This window comes from Saccopteryx bilineata, chromosome 1 (genome assembly GCF_036850765.1).
Source record: "Saccopteryx bilineata isolate mSacBil1 chromosome 1, mSacBil1_pri_phased_curated, whole genome shotgun sequence".
Lineage (NCBI taxonomy): Eukaryota > Metazoa > Chordata > Mammalia > Chiroptera > Emballonuridae > Saccopteryx > Saccopteryx bilineata.
In genome coordinates this window covers 62571530-62587027 of record NC_089490.1, presented here as the reverse complement: position 1 = coordinate 62587027, position 15498 = coordinate 62571530, and the positions used below count along the sequence as shown (strand labels likewise).

General features: G+C 46.4%; 1 protein-coding gene across 1 annotated transcript in view; it reads left to right on the top strand.

The window, feature by feature from the left end:
- Positions 1-15498, top strand: part of GABRR1 (gamma-aminobutyric acid type A receptor subunit rho1) — a 37140-nt gene that overhangs the window by 13112 nt on the left and 8530 nt on the right. The window contains exons 2-5 of the mRNA XM_066254256.1: positions 5410-5516; positions 7461-7528; positions 8456-8679; positions 12619-12701. Of these exons, the coding sequence (XP_066110353.1) occupies positions 5410-5516; positions 7461-7528; positions 8456-8679; positions 12619-12701 (482 nt within the window). The remainder of the gene's footprint in view (positions 1-5409; positions 5517-7460; positions 7529-8455; positions 8680-12618; positions 12702-15498) is intronic.

Genomic DNA, 15498 nt, shown 5'->3' with positions numbered 1-15498 from the left:
GAGATATGTTCTGCCGACAGTCTGGACAGTTTCTACTGAGTCTCCCATGAGGTGGAAGCACCAGTCAGACTCAGGAGAGCGCGGGGGGGGGGGGGGGGTTGGGGGAGCTCTGGCCTCAACAGCAGAAAACTGAGTCACTGAGGCATCCCCTGCTTCCTGGCTAACTTCTCAGACCAGCCCGGTCTCCATAGTTTGGGGCAGGAGAGATTCCCGAGGGTGGGGCGTGGTTATAGACTCCACTTTGTTTAGTCCAAAGTTGGTTTTTCAAGATGATTGTTCTTAAGTTGTAATCCAGTTTGGTCCTAGGAGGTGGCAACTGGTACGTCCGCTTACTGCAAAGCCATCTTCTCTCTCTCTCTCTCTCTCTCTCTTTTGTTTTTTGTTGTTGTTGTTGTTTTTTTATTTTTATTTTTTAGTGTAGCTATAGAGTCCCCAAAGCTATAGACTTGGTATCTTTCTTAGCTTCTTCCTGTGTATAGTCCAGCTTTGTTCTCTGCTGAGGCTCTGACCCCGGAGGAGCCTGGAATCGCTCGGAGATCACCCTTGCTGCCGCCCCCAGGCCCTGAATGTTCTGTCTGACTTTGGGTTTGGGGACTTTCCTGGTGTTGTGGGATACTTTTACAGCCCACTAAGTAGTCTTACAGTCATTCAAATTTTGGATGACCTGTCTGACTTAATTTGCTCACATTTGGGGAGGATGATAAGTTGAGCAGCGCAGAGGGACATGAGGCTATGAGGTAGCAGGAATATTAACTCATGCAAAATGCCACGGCCTCTCTTTGGGGCACGTTCGTGCTGTGCACCTAGTGTACCTGCCCTAGGGATTATGAATAAACACTGCGAGTGATTAATCTTAACAGGATTAAACAGATTGCCCCAAATAGAGGCTTCTAATAACATTTTTAGGAGGGCCAAATCACTATGTTGTATGAGCCCGTCCTTTATTCAACTATCATGTGTGGAGAATCCTTGGGGGTCCAGGATTGTACAAGGTGCTAAAGATGAAGGGGACTCTGCCCTCAGTGGCTTGTGGCCTCATCTGGCCCCTGCTCACCATCCGCTGCGAGGACCCTCGCCCCAGGAGCAGCTCTCCCTCCAGTCTCAGCTTTCTCCACTCTTGGGACCCCTCTCCCAGAGCCCACATTTGTCTTTGCTCCACTTCGCTAGAGATGACAATGCTTCTGAATTAGTTATGACATGTCCCTGTACATCAGTCAGGTCCTGGCAGAAAACAGCATTGCTCTCAAAGGACTTAACTAATAATTAAATAGAGGGACTACTTGCAGAACTGTGGACAGGGTTCGTTCAGGGGACCAGCTGGGCATGCTGATGCCCTCAGGGACTAGGAACAGCAGGGAGCCAGGACTACTCACAGGTCTGAAGGGGAAGTAGGGTTAATGGAGCTTATTGAAGATGCTGTGATTATGTGTAATCACAGAGCAACACAGACATGGCATCGAAGCAGGGAGAGGAGGAATAAACACTCTGCTCTCTCAGGTCCTGCCAGCGACTATTTGGCTGAATCCATAAACCAGAGGACAAGGATACCCGAGTGATACAGTCCCCCTGGCCAGGTGGTACTCTCTGTACTGACAGTTTCATGGTAGATCTAAGTTAGGAATGGCATCAATTTCAAGCCTGGGTAAACCAATGGGGGAGATATTTTAGGTCAGACCTCTTTAAATCAGGCCTTCTAAGTAATTAATCCTCCAATCCCTGCTCCTGTGGGTACTGGGGAAGTGCCCGTCAAAAGGTTAGATTAATGCATTGCAGCTTCATAGTTTTCTTTTTTTTTTCTTTCACATTTTATTCTGGTTAGATTTGAAAAAAATCTGGAGAGTGAGAGGTATTTGGTTGATATGATACAAGTTCCTAGAATGTTGCTAGCACACCTTTATTTTTAATTTTTAAAATAGGCCTCAAAGACAAAGACCAGAAGCACACAGAGATGCCCAGAGCAAGGCAGGCACAGCCATGGGCACACGCACACCATGCTAATGGTGCCTCTGCCTCACACCTCAGCTGTGGTGTCTCTGCAGCGCCCCCACCCGGCCTGAGGAGCAAGAAGCAGGGGGTGGGGGACAAGAAGAAGGGGAAGCCACAAAGGAGAAGGTGAAAAGGGGCTCCTGGCTCCAGCTGGGGGAGGAGAGACTGTCCCCTTCCTCCCGGAGCTGGGACCTGACTCACTAGTTCTAATTCTTTCACTGGGCCACTTTGCTATGAGCACAGGAATTTCCTTACTTTAGAAGAAAACTTTCCTGTCAGCTCAGTAATGACAATGGCTCCTGCCATTTGTGTCCTGCTTCAGAGTTTGAAAAATCCTTCTAGGCAACCCTTGTCCAGTCACGGAGCTTTATCTTGTGTCAGCTGAGGTGACCGAGGCTCAAGTCACAGGGAAACGGTTTCCTGCAGGCACAGAGCGGGCAGTGCCAGGGTGACGTCACAGCCCTGTGTTTCTGCCTCCCAGTCACATTTTTGTGCCGCAATGATAAAAGCTGTCTTCAGGAAAGAAGATGGCAAAGGATTTGAATATAGACAGAGCTTGTTATAAGGGAGGCGCCTGTGTATTGAGGATAAAAGACATCAGGGCGGTGGGTTCTGAAGTGCTGTCTCCTGACCAGCAGCAGCTTCGGCGACATCTGGGAACTCATTAGAGAGACATATTCTTGGTCTTTAGCCCAGACCTACTGAAGCAGAACTTCTGGGAAAAGGGAGGTTCAGGCATGTAGGTGTGAACAAGCGCTCCAGCAGGGTGCTGACGCAGCCACACTTTGGACACCACTGCGTGCAGTGGAACAGAAAGGTGTGTGGGGTGGAACCCTGGAGGAAACACACAGCTGGGGAGCTGAGACAGTAGCTGTTTGTGTGGATTTTACAGATGGTGCTAATGGGTAAATGAAGACTGTTCAAGGCTATTGCAGTATTGTTTGTAATAGCAAAAGACTGGAAGCCACTCAAATTTCCACCAATAGTGGACCGATCATGTGAATTATGATGCATTCATGTAATGGAACACTATACAGTATTAAAAAGAATAAGGCACTTGGGGTACGTAGACATGGAAAACTCAAGTAAAATTAAATAAAGAAAAATGTAGAAGAGTTTGTATAATTGTTAACTTTATGGATAAAAATAGGAAACCATTTGCGACAACATTGACGACAAATACTGTATGATCTCACTTATATGTAGAATTAAAAAAAATAGAAAACAGTCTGACCAGGTGGTGGCGCAGTGGATAGAGCATCGGACTGGGATGCGGAAGGACCCAGGTTCGAGACCCCGAGGTCGCCAGCTTGAGTGCGGGCTCATCTGGCATGAGCAAAGAGCTCATCAGCTTGGACCCAAGGTCGCTGGCTCCAGCAGAGGGTTACTTGGTCTGCTGAAGGCCCATGGTCAAGGCACATGTGAGAAAGCAATCAATGAACAACTAAGAAGTCGCAACACGCAAAGAGAAACTGATGATTGCTGCTTCTCATCTCTCTCCATTCCTGTCTGTCTGTCCCTGTCTATCTCTGCCTCTGTAAAAAAAAAAAAAAAAAAAAATAGAAAACAAACTCAGATACAGAGAACAGATTGGTGGTTGACAGAGCTGGATGAGGGGATGGGTGAAGGGAGTCAAAGGTGCAGACTCTCAGTTGTAAGAGAGATAAATCCTGGAAATGTAATGTATAGCATGGTGATTATAGCCAACAATACTGTACTGTATATATTTGGAGATTAGCATGCTAAGTGAAATAAGCCAATCAGAGAAAGACAAGTACCATATGATTTCACTTATATGTGAAATCTAATGGCCAAAATAAACTAACAAACAAAATAGAAACAAACCCATAGATACAGAGGACAGACTGACAGTGGTCAAAGGGAAGGGGCTTTGGAGGGCTGGGTGAAAGAGGTGAAGGGATTAAGCAAAGAAGAAACAGCTCATAGACACAGACAACAGTGTGGTGATTACTAAAGGGAAAGGGGGTGGGGGCAGTAGAAGAGGGTGAAGGAGGGATAAATGGCGATGGAAGGAGACTTGACTTGGGTGGTGAATGCCCAGGGCAGTATATTATGTATTATGATGTACTATGGAATGGTACACCTGAAACCTATGTAATGTTATTAGCTAATGTCACCCCAATAGATTCAATTAAAAAATATTGTATATGTTTTGAAGTTTCTAAGAGAACGGGTCTTAAGAGTTCTCATCACAAGCAAAAAAATTGTAGCTATGTGAGGTGATGGATGCTAACTAAACTTATTGTGTTAATAATATTGCAATATATACATACATCAAATCATGTTGTACATCTAAAACTAACACAATGTTATGTGTCAATTATCTCTTAGTAAAACTGGAAAAAATAGAATAAAGATTATATATTTATAGTTACTCGTACTTACAAGAAACTCTGGACAGATTACACCAGAAACCAATAAGAGAAGTGCCTTTGGACGAGGGGTTGGGGAGGATGGAGGTTAACTTTTTACTGCATTTCATGTTTTAGAAATCATCAAACTTTGCAAATGTATAAGCTATTTAGAATAAAATGATCCTAGATGCAATTCAGAAGCAGAAGCTGCCTCTTAGGGAGCCAGGATGATTAACCTTTGACCCAAGGGCAAGTTCATCCTCCTTCCACAGATGGGCCAACAGAGGTCAAGGGTGCCAGGCTCAGCCCACACTCACTGCCCTTCCCCTGCAGCTCAAACTTTCTTTAAGCTGGAAACAGGGAGGCAGTCAGACAGACTCCCGCATGCGCCCGACCGGGATCCACCAGGCACGCCCACCAGGGGGTGATGCTCTGCCCATCTGGGGTGTTGCTCTGTTGCAACCAGAGCCACTCTAGCGCCTGGGGCAGAGGCCATGGAGCCATCCCCAGCGCCCGGGCGATCTTTTGCTCCAATGGAGCCTCGGCTGCAGGAGGGGAAGAGAGAAACAGAGAGAAAGGAGAGGGAGAGGGGTGGAGAAGCAGATGGGCGCCTCTCCTGTGTGCCCTGGCCGGGAATCGAACCTGGGACTTCCACATGCCAGGCCAACGCTCTACCACTGAGCCAACCGGCCAGGGCCTCAAACTTTCTTAAAATGACCCAAGAGCTTTGGGGTCATTTGGACTTATTAATGAAGCTGAGACCAACAGTTCTAATTCTTGGTTACATATTAAAATAATCTAGAAAGCTTTTAAAAATAGCAATATCAGGCCCCATTCCCAGGCCACCCAATTAGAACGTCTGAGATGGGGCTTAGACACTGCTGTTTTACAGTTCCTCCTCATGGGCACTGTCCTCAACCTTCTGGGTCAGTTCATTTATCCAGAGAGTTGGAGAAAGGATGAGCGACTATCCAGTAGCTTAGAAGAAGAATGACCATATCTGGCTTAATTAGACTCTGCGATCAACCTGTTTTTCTCCCCTTGGCAGCCCGGTTCTGAAACGGAGCCCTGACATCACCAAATCGCCACTGACAAAGTCTGAACAGCTTCTGCGGATAGACGACCATGATTTCAGCATGAGGCCTGGCTTCGGAGGTAGGAGATGTGCGCTCTTGGGGATCATCTTCTTTCTTTGGGTCCATCTTTGGGCAAAAATGAAGCCAAAGGACCACCCAGGTTTGACTTCCTTTTATTAGATCTGCCTCGATTGTGCTTGATGGACAAGGCACTGAGCTCACAGTGGCTTCTGAACATCTGTCCTGCCCTGCTCTGCCCGGCCCTGCTTGGCCCCACCCAGGCTCTGCTGAACACACTCTCAGGAGGTGCCTGGTGGTCGAAGGCCAGGCTGAGCTCTCCTCAAGCCGCTGCTTCTGGCAGGGATGGCTCAGGATTGGTGAAGCCAACAGCTGGCTGTGGGAAGGGCAAGGGAAGATCAGGACAGCTGCAGCCCAAAGCTGCCTCCTGAGAATGCTCTGAATAACAACCTTGGACTAAATTTGTTCTCGTCTGGGAGCTGGCAGACGGAACCCTGGGTACATAACTAAGGGCAGAGTATGGATTGCTGGTTTAATTAAATGAAAATAGCTTGAGAAAATAATCATTTAGCACAGAGGGATGCCAAAGCCCTTTGAAGCTTAGCCTGCAGCTGCTGGATTTCAGCCTTCTTAATGTCAGATAAGGTTTTTGTCCTTATGGGTCTTCCCCCCCCCTGGAAAAAAGTATTTATTTTAGAAATCATTCTCATGCTTCTTATTTTTTTCCAGTCACCTTCACCCCAAAATAAACAGGTTCTAGAAGGGAATTCTATCCAATCTTTAATCTGCTGCTGCTGTTGGATTCAAACCCACCTTTTCACATGGATGATTCAAGATTCAAGGCTGCTCCCTGCCTGTCCGTGTGCCTGAAAGCAGGGAGGAAAAGGGGCAGCAACCCACTTCCTTTAGAATGTTTTGTTTACCCTTTACGAATATTAAGTTTTCATGGCCTAGAAATGCTAGGCCAAAGCAAAACAAAACTAACAGATTCAAGACCACCCTGGCATATCATATCCTCCCATGGAGGCTACTCCATCGCATGGCAAAGACGCAGAGCTGTAGGCCTGGAAACTCATCTGAGTAAGACTGTGGTTCTGGGTGCCTGCTTACGAAGCAATGCCCCTCTCATGGCCAGACAGAGGTAGTGGCTTCCAGGATGAAAGAGGCTACAAAATCAGGAGGAAAAGATAAGAAATAAAGTGGATGACTTCGTGCTAAGGACTAACTTCTTAGGTCAGATTTGGTTCTGATCAGCTTTTTTTTTTTTTTTTTTTTGTATTTTTCTGAAGCTGGAAACGGGGAGAGACAGTCAGACAGACTCCCGCATGCGCCCGACTGGGATCCACCCGGCACGCCCACCAGGGGCGAAGCTCTGCCCACCAGGGGGTGATGCTCTGCCCCTCGGGGGTGAGGCTCTGCCGCCACCAGAGCCACTCTAGCGCCTGGGGCAGTGGTCAAGGAGCTATCCCCAGCGCCCGGGCCATCTTTGCTCCAATGGAGCCTTGGCTGCGGGAGGGGAAGAGAGAGACAGAGAGGAAGGGGGGGGGGTGGAGAAGCAAATGGGCGCTTCTCCTTTGTGCCCTGGCCGGGAATCGAACCCGGTTCCCCCGCACGCCAGGCCTACTCTCTACCGCTGAGCCAACCGGCCAGGGCCGGTTCTGATCAGCTTTAACCTCAGTTTTCATTGTACCTTTAGATGAGCATATGTAACCAACCAGAAATGTTATAGATTAACCTCATTGTTTCAGAATTACCTGGATGATATATATATATATATATATATATATATATATATATATATATATATATTCCCACCTTTGTTGGAATATTCCAGGGAACCAGCCCATGATTCCATCTTTTTATCTCAGCATGACTTGTGAGAACACCAGACTTTCAAATCTGACATGACATGAATGTTACAGAAGAAATGCTCCTTATGCCTATATTCTCCATAATAGAAGTTTAAGTTAAAAGTATAAATGCTGTTGCCATGCCCTGTCCACAGGCCCAGCCATTCCTGTTGGCGTGGACGTGCAGGTGGAAAGCTTGGATAGCATCTCAGAAGTCGATATGGTAAGTGCTTCTTTTTCCGGCCCAGGGGACCCACACAGGGGCTGTGCTGGGCCAGAGCTCTGCACACCCGAACTCACTGCGTCTCACAGCTGCCGAGGCGGTGGACATTCCCACACTCATGTTACAGACAGCTCAGGGAGGTTAAGACATTTGCCAAAAGCCAACTGACTGGTATGAAACAGACCAGATGACAAAGCTGATCTTCCTCCTCCGGGGCCCTGGCATTGGGATGTGTTCTCTGGGCAAAGGCTCACCCACTGCAGAGTCCAAGTTTGCAGCTGCCAGGGGGCTGGCACATCCTGCTACTGCAGGTTCTGCCTGGCTGCAGAAATGCAGAAGCAGCAACTCTCCCCCCGCCTTTTAATGAGTTTAGATTAAAATGGAACATCTAGAACTCCAGGACTTGAACTACAGGACTTTTGAGGACCCTGTCTTAGTTTGGGTGCCCCAAGAAGCAAACCTGAGATAGCATTTTAGCACAGATACTTTATTTGGAAGGTGATTCCAGGAAAACGCAAGATGAAGGTGGGAAGGTGAGACAGGAAAGGGAAGGGAGCGAAAGGGCAGTGCCATCGAATCGGTTACTTTCTGGGTATGAAACGCTGTCCCACCTGGGTACTATGTCGGGGGACTCTGAGAATCAGCACAGAACACACTTCAGGGTTATCCCTGTTGAGAGTGGGGGGAGCTAGGACACTTATCCATCCCCCGCACCCCAAACCCCACTGTCTGGTTGAGGGCTGCCTGCAGAGGGGTCACTCTCTGGCTGCCCCGTGTGTGGGCCCGGGTGTCCTCAGGCACAGGGTCCCAGTGCTGGGAGCTCGGTTTCCTTCCCAGCTCGGTGATGGTTCCGCAGGATAGAGAGTCTTGCTGACACCCGGGGGGGGGGTCTGTGAGTGGTGCTCCCCTCTCTGCTCTGTGCCCCAGGACTTCACCATGACCCTCTACCTGAGGCACTACTGGAAGGACGAGAGGCTGTCCTTCCCGAGCACCAACAACCTCAGCATGACGTTTGACGGCCGGCTGGTGAAGAAGATCTGGGTCCCCGACATGTTTTTTGTGCACTCCAAGCGCTCCTTCATCCACGACACCACCACAGACAACGTCATGCTGCGGGTCCAGCCCGACGGGAAGGTCCTGTACAGCCTCAGGTACGACCCTCCTCGGGCCTCCCTCTGGGCCTTCTTACCCGCAGAGCTTTCTCTTTTTTTCATCTTTAACACCTGAAGTATATGTTAAAAGCAAATCATTTGTTTTAACCAAGAAAATCATGGATCCACAACAGCTGTTTTGCTCTTTGGCCTTGAATAGCTAGCTTCTAACTTCTCAGGAGCTGCCAACTTTATTATTTTTCCCCCCCATTTTTCCGAAGCTGGAAACAGGGAGGTAGTCAGACAGACTCCCGCATGCGTCCGACCGGGATCCACCCGGCGTGCCCACCAGGGGGTGATGCTCTGCCCATCTGGGGCATTGCTCTGTTGCATCCAGAGCCATTCTACTGCCTGAGGCAGAGGCCACGGAGCCATCCTCAGCGCCCAGGCAAACTTTGCTCCAATGGAGCCTCAGCTGAGGGAGAGGAAGAGAGAGACAGAGAGGAAGGAGAGGGGGAGGGGTGGAGAAGCAGATGGGCTCTTCTCCTGTGCGCCCTGGCCGGTAATCGAACCCGAGACTTCTGCACGCCAGGTGGACACTCTATCGCTGAGCCAACCGGCCAGGGCAGGAGCTGCCAACTTTTCAACATCAAGGAATACTAACTTGTACACTTGAGTAAAGAATAACTCAGTCTTAAAAAAAAAAAAAAATTAGTCTTGAAAATACACTTGGGCAAATTTCTCAAGCTGCTAGTTATAATTTATGTCCTATCCTGTACATTACATTTCAATTGAAAAACTTTACTATAAAAAAAGCTTTATTTCTCTGGTTAGAGTCAGAGATAATGTATTCTTTTCTAAGACTTCCCTCCTTTGACTTTCTGATTTCCATTTTTTTTACATGTAATGGCAATAGACATAACACACTTTTAGGTTTAATCTGCTTGCTTTAGATGATCACTTTCTTAAGTGATCATCTTAAGTCTAGACAGTCAACAAACCATAAATCAAGCCCCAATTTATAGCATGTGGCTGTCTCTGTAGTATAGATATACCCATCACGGCTGACTTTAAGCTACAGACGGGTGCCACTGAATGCAGAGTTGGGAAGAAATGGATGGTAGCACATCTGTAGATACTATTTCCACCATATAGATGTAGCAGATGGAGGTAACTTCAGGAGTATCGATAATAGTAAAATAATTAAGGAGTGATGATTTTTGAATGTTTATTACTTCTATTTTGAATATAACTTATTTAATGTTAAATTTATATAATTTAATTTTAATAATGGCTATGTTTCACAACCAGCTTGCAGACCTCCTGAAAAATCTAGCCATCAACTCTCACAAGCGGGTGGGCGTCTAAGTCGGTACATTGGTGGAGGCGACCACAGAGGCAGAGCAGAGGAAACGAGCGTGGAAAACCAAACCTGTCAGTGAGCCTTCTTGTGCCCCAAACAGATGATTGGATTTTTTATTTCAAATACAATAATGGGCTTGTTTGATTCAAAAAGAAAAAAAAGGAAGGCTTAACTTACTGAGGACTACCACTTTGAGATTTATTTTGAGGAAAACAGAGTAGTAGCTTGGTATTATCACTCTGTCAGCAACAGGTTAACTCCTAAAATACATACTAATATACCATCCTCCCACCTCATCCATTCATTGATTATTTAAGGGAATAAATTTTTATTAAAAGGTTCTGGGTGCCAGGGTGGCATCCAGAGTTGTGTAAATGAAGGCCTTACTAAGTCTTGTCTTAAGCTCTGAAGACATAAAATGAACTGATGTGTTACTGCCCTTAGCATGAGTTCAGGCTAGTGGGGGTGACAGCTAGACATGGCACCAAATGATTGGACTGCAAGTAGAGGAATGGGCCCTGTGAAGCAGGTGGAGGAGCAGAGAGAGATAGGTAACAGGATAGTGATCGAAGTTTCCTAGGCACCAGGATACAATAATAAGTGAATCCACAAATGAGATGCTCTGATTTTTCTTGGGAGAGAGCTGTGGGGATGCCATGAGTGGGCCTGCACTTGGGACCACTCAGAGAGCTTGGAACATATGTGCCTACAATTGGGACACAGTGTAGCTAGTGGATAAGAAAAGAGCTATCTGATCTCTCCGGGAGAGAGCCAGGAGGAGTTTTTGCCGTGGTGAGATCAGTCTGCACGCCGACTAATGCTGGGCATAGTTAAGTTAAATGGAATGGGATATGGCTGGGGGAACCAAGAGCTGGGTGGGGAGAAGCTTCTGGAGAATGCAGGTGCTCAGCAGGGGGAATGGAGAATCCAGGAAGGAAAGTGTCAGCTTCAACCATATAGCACAGCTAGAGACTGTGAGGCCACCTAGCCGAAGATCAGTGCTGCAGCCGCGTCCTTCTCCGCTCACTCCCACCCACCAAGGAGGTGATTAGAGAAGGGCAGAAACGGACCACTCAAGTGCCAGCTTTATATAATACTTCAGCTCGGGGGAGGAACAGAAGTCTTAATTTGAATGAAGTTTGAAGTGTTGGTTAAAACCTTGGACCAAAATTATTTTAATTTCTGAATTGAGATGTGTTTTGTTACATCTGAGGGTTTTGACACAGTTACGTAAGAATAAGCAGAAAAATCACAGGACCTGCCAGGTTTCCATCGAAGACAAGGGAAGATCCTCCAAAGAATGAATTTAAAAGGATTTAGGGAAACAAAAACAGACATGGGTTAGATTACACCCCAGACTGTGCGTGTTCAGTGTGTGGGTTACAAGTGGAAAAGCATCAGGTCAGGGTGCACAGAACCGGTCTGATAACCTCTGACCACAAACACAACCTGTTCATCAGAATTTCCAGGGGAGATGGGACTGCCCTGGGGCTAGCAAAACAGTTCCTCCCAGAACACAAACATTCCACACCAATGAAGTGGGAGAAATGGGACAAATATTTGGGTAACTCAATTTCAAGAAAGCTCTTTTCCTTGAAATTTCTATTTAAATGAGAAGTGCTTTAAAAAAAAAAATTATAAGCCATGAATTAACTATATAATTCCACTTCTACGTAACCAATTTCCTATGGTTGAAGAAAAAAATAGTATGTTCAAAACCAGCCATGCTAGTCATGTCCTTCTCTAAAGGTTCCCCACCGGATGGGAGAGTTTTCTTCTATGATTGAGGATCTGCATTTGTTTATTCTTTGATTCAGAAGCCTATTTTTTCATGTAAATTGTGGAACAAATTACATTAGATGCTTGCATGATGGTTCAATAAGATCTTTTAGTGTTTTCCATTACTATGGTCATCATGAAATTATGCACTAAAACCACCTATGTCCACTAGTAGATATTATTATCCGTGTAAAAATATCAACACTATAAAAATGCTATATCTGGCAACTGGCATTAAGTGCTTCATTAATATTATTTATGAACCATACACAGATATTGAATATCAATGTAATCAATAAAAGAACAGAAGAATTTGTATTTATCTTAAACAGGGGAATAATACAGGCATACCTCGGACATACTGCATGTTCGGTCCAGACTACCACAATAAAGTGAGTAGTAATGTTTTTGCTTATGGAAGGCCTTGCCTTCAATTTATAAAAAAAAAAACCCCACATCTGCGAAGCACAACACAGTGAAGCACAATACAATGAGGTGTTCCTGTATGTGTATGGTCTTACGGTTTCTTTTAAGAAACGATATCCTGTAAGTTTTTATTTCACATTGTTATATTGATTGAGACCGTTGCTTCTTGAAAATGCTTGAAGGTGATAGGAGTTATCAGAAGCATTCTGTTTGCCTCGCACAAACCCTGGGGTTAAACTGAAATACTTAGGAACACTCCAAGGAGAGTGTCACCCATAAACTACTCATCTGAATCCTGACACGTTGCTTACAAATTAGAAGAAGGAAACAGTTATATTGGATGGAAGCAGAAGCCTTTTCTGTTTGTTTTATCATTTTGCACATGTATTTTGCATCCTCTGAACACCCGGAATTTGTCTTCCCGTTTCTAGGGTTACAGTGACTGCAATGTGTAACATGGACTTTAGCCGATTTCCCCTGGATACACAAACGTGCTCGCTTGAAATTGAAAGCTGTGAGTAGACTTGTGCTAGACATTGGCACGCAGCTCCTAAGTAATTCTGGACACCTCTTCCTTTCAGCAGCGGGAGCAGTGTGTGTTCCCCATTCATCACTATGTTTATTAAAATTTTTTTTTGTTTACTGATTTAGCAAGAGGAGAGAGAGAGAGAGAGAGAGAGGGAATTCAATCTGTTCCTGCATGTGCCCTGACCTGGGGATCGAATTGGCAACCTCTGTGCATCAAGATGATACTCTAACCAGGGGTAGTCAACCTTTTTATACCTACCGCCCACTTTTGTATCTCTGTTAGTAGTAAAATTTTCTAACTGCCCACCGGTTTCACAGTAATGGTGATTTGTAAAGTAGGGAAGTAACTTTACTTTATAAAATTTATAAAGCAGAGTTACAGTAAGTCAAAGCATATAATAATAAATTACTTACCAAGTACTTTATGTCGGATTTTTGCTAAGTTTGGCAGAATAAATCTTTATAAAACAACTTACTATAGTTAAATCTATCTTTTTATTTATACTTTGGTTGCTCTGCTACTGCCCACCATGAAAGCTGGAACGCCCACTAGTGGGCGGTAGGGACCAGGTTGACTACCACTGCAACCAATCAAGCTACCCTGCCAGGGCTCATCACTATGCTTTTAAAGTGATTTTTAAGATTGAAGCTAAGTCTAGGGTAATTTTTTAATATCAGGAACAAATTTGGGACTAAAACCTTCTGTTCCCATAACTGATCCTCTTAATGCCTATGGCAAGGGTTTCCAACCTTGTTCTGTGAAAACGAGAGTTTTTGCCGAGTTTCCCAGTGTGGCTGCTAAGGGAGGGATGTAGAGGGCTCAGCAAATTCAGGTTTCCGGCCAAGCCCCTGGCTCAACACTCCGGCACACGCTCCATCCAGACAGCCCTTTTAAAAATCTGTTTTATTGCTCTTCTGAATAAGACTGTTGGAGAAAGGACTTCCTGGCAACAACAAGTTTAGCCACAGTTGCCTGAGGGAAGGACCACTGTGAGCCCAGGTGGTGCGAGAGTCTCCTGCACAACTGAGAGACTGCGGGGAACTTGCACACATGGATGTCCTAGAGAGGTGAAACAGTAGCCCCGGGAAGAGCAAGGCGGAGGGGGCCTTGACGACCAGCTGCTCACATCTCTAGCTCTCTATGCACCTGCTCCATTCGCCTATCTCTGCCCCAGTGCTTCCCCTGATGGGCATGGTCTGGATTCCATAACTCCAGCTCACACACGCCTTCTGAACCAGCACACAACCACTGGCACCTCCCAGCCCTGTCAAAGTCCTCATGAAGAACCGCCTTGCCTCAGGGCACCCTGAAGCCTGCCTGGGCTTGTGGGGGTACCTCAGGTGTCCTCTGGCTCCAATCATCTAGCCAAGAAGTGCAAGGATGTTGACCCCCCACACAGCAGGGTCCGAATGGACAGCTCTGCAGGGCACTGAATGTGGGGAAAGGGTATAATAAAACCCAGGACCAAAGGAGTGACAACTGAGTACAGAGTGGCTTTACACCTGTTTTGTCATTGAATCCTTGCAGGGGCCCTGGGAGAGAGTTAGTGTTCTCTCCTAATACCAAGGAGGGATGTAGCTTGCTTCAGGACACAATGCTAAGAAGGATTAAGCTCGTTGGCTCCCGAAGCTGTTTTTTCCCAGTAAACCCAGGCATCTCCATCTGGGATACAGCTTCTTCCACGTTGTATCAGTCAGGGTTCCACTAGAAAAGCAGAACCATTGCAGATACAGTCAGAAATTTCATGCAAGAAATTGGTTTACGCAAGCCCCGACATTGTTAAGGCAAGTCCGACATTCCACCTGTCAGGACGGGCAGGCTGGGTGGTCCGGGCAAGATCCGACCCTGCTGTTCATAGGTGGCGTTTCTTTTTCCTGGGGGAACCTCAGGCCTGCTCTTATGGCCTCTCTATGGATTGCATCAGGCCCACCCAGATTCTCTGGGGTTATCTCCTTTACCTAAAGTGAACTGGTTGTGAATGTCACCTCTACAAAACATCTTCACAGCAACAGATTAGTGCTGATTGGATAACTGGAATAACTGAGTACTATAGTCTAGCTCAAGTAGACACACAAAACCGACCATCACACAAATGGAGGGTTACAATAGTAAAAGAGAAGAATAAAATAGAGCACCAGGATCCTCAGAAAGAACTGTTTACACATGATCAGACTGGACTGGCATCTTTGTCTCATCTCCATTCTACCCAGGCTGCCGTAGGTGTGTTCAGTAGGGTAAGCAGTGTGCTCACTCAGAGCAGCAAGGGGGAGGGAGAGTAGTGCCAGAGGCAGTGGTCCTTCCTCCTGGGGGAATCTCCATCCCAGGGGCAGGAACAAATGGAGGTCTACAGAAAAGGGATGTGAACAGCTCCCGTCTCTTTGGAGGTCCTTTCTTCCTAGAATGCAACCTTTCTTATCTGGGAACGGTCAAGTTATTTGCCATCAGTGATGCATCACTACACAGCAAAAAGAAAGGAAACGGCTAAATTACCCCGATTTAGAAGACTAAAACCATATGCAATTTTGCCATTAATAACCATTTGTGATTTTAAAAAACAGCAATTTCACGCCTGACCAGGCGGTGGCGCAGTGGATAGAGCGTCGGACTGGGATGCGGAAGTACCCAGGTTCGAGACTCCGAGGTCGCGCGCGGGCTCATCTGGCTTGAGCAAAGAGCTCGCCAGCTTGGACCCAAGGTCGGTGGCTCTAGCAAGGGGTTACTCGGTCTGCTGAAGGCCCACGGTCAAGGCACATGTGAGAAAGCAATCAATGAACAACTAGGA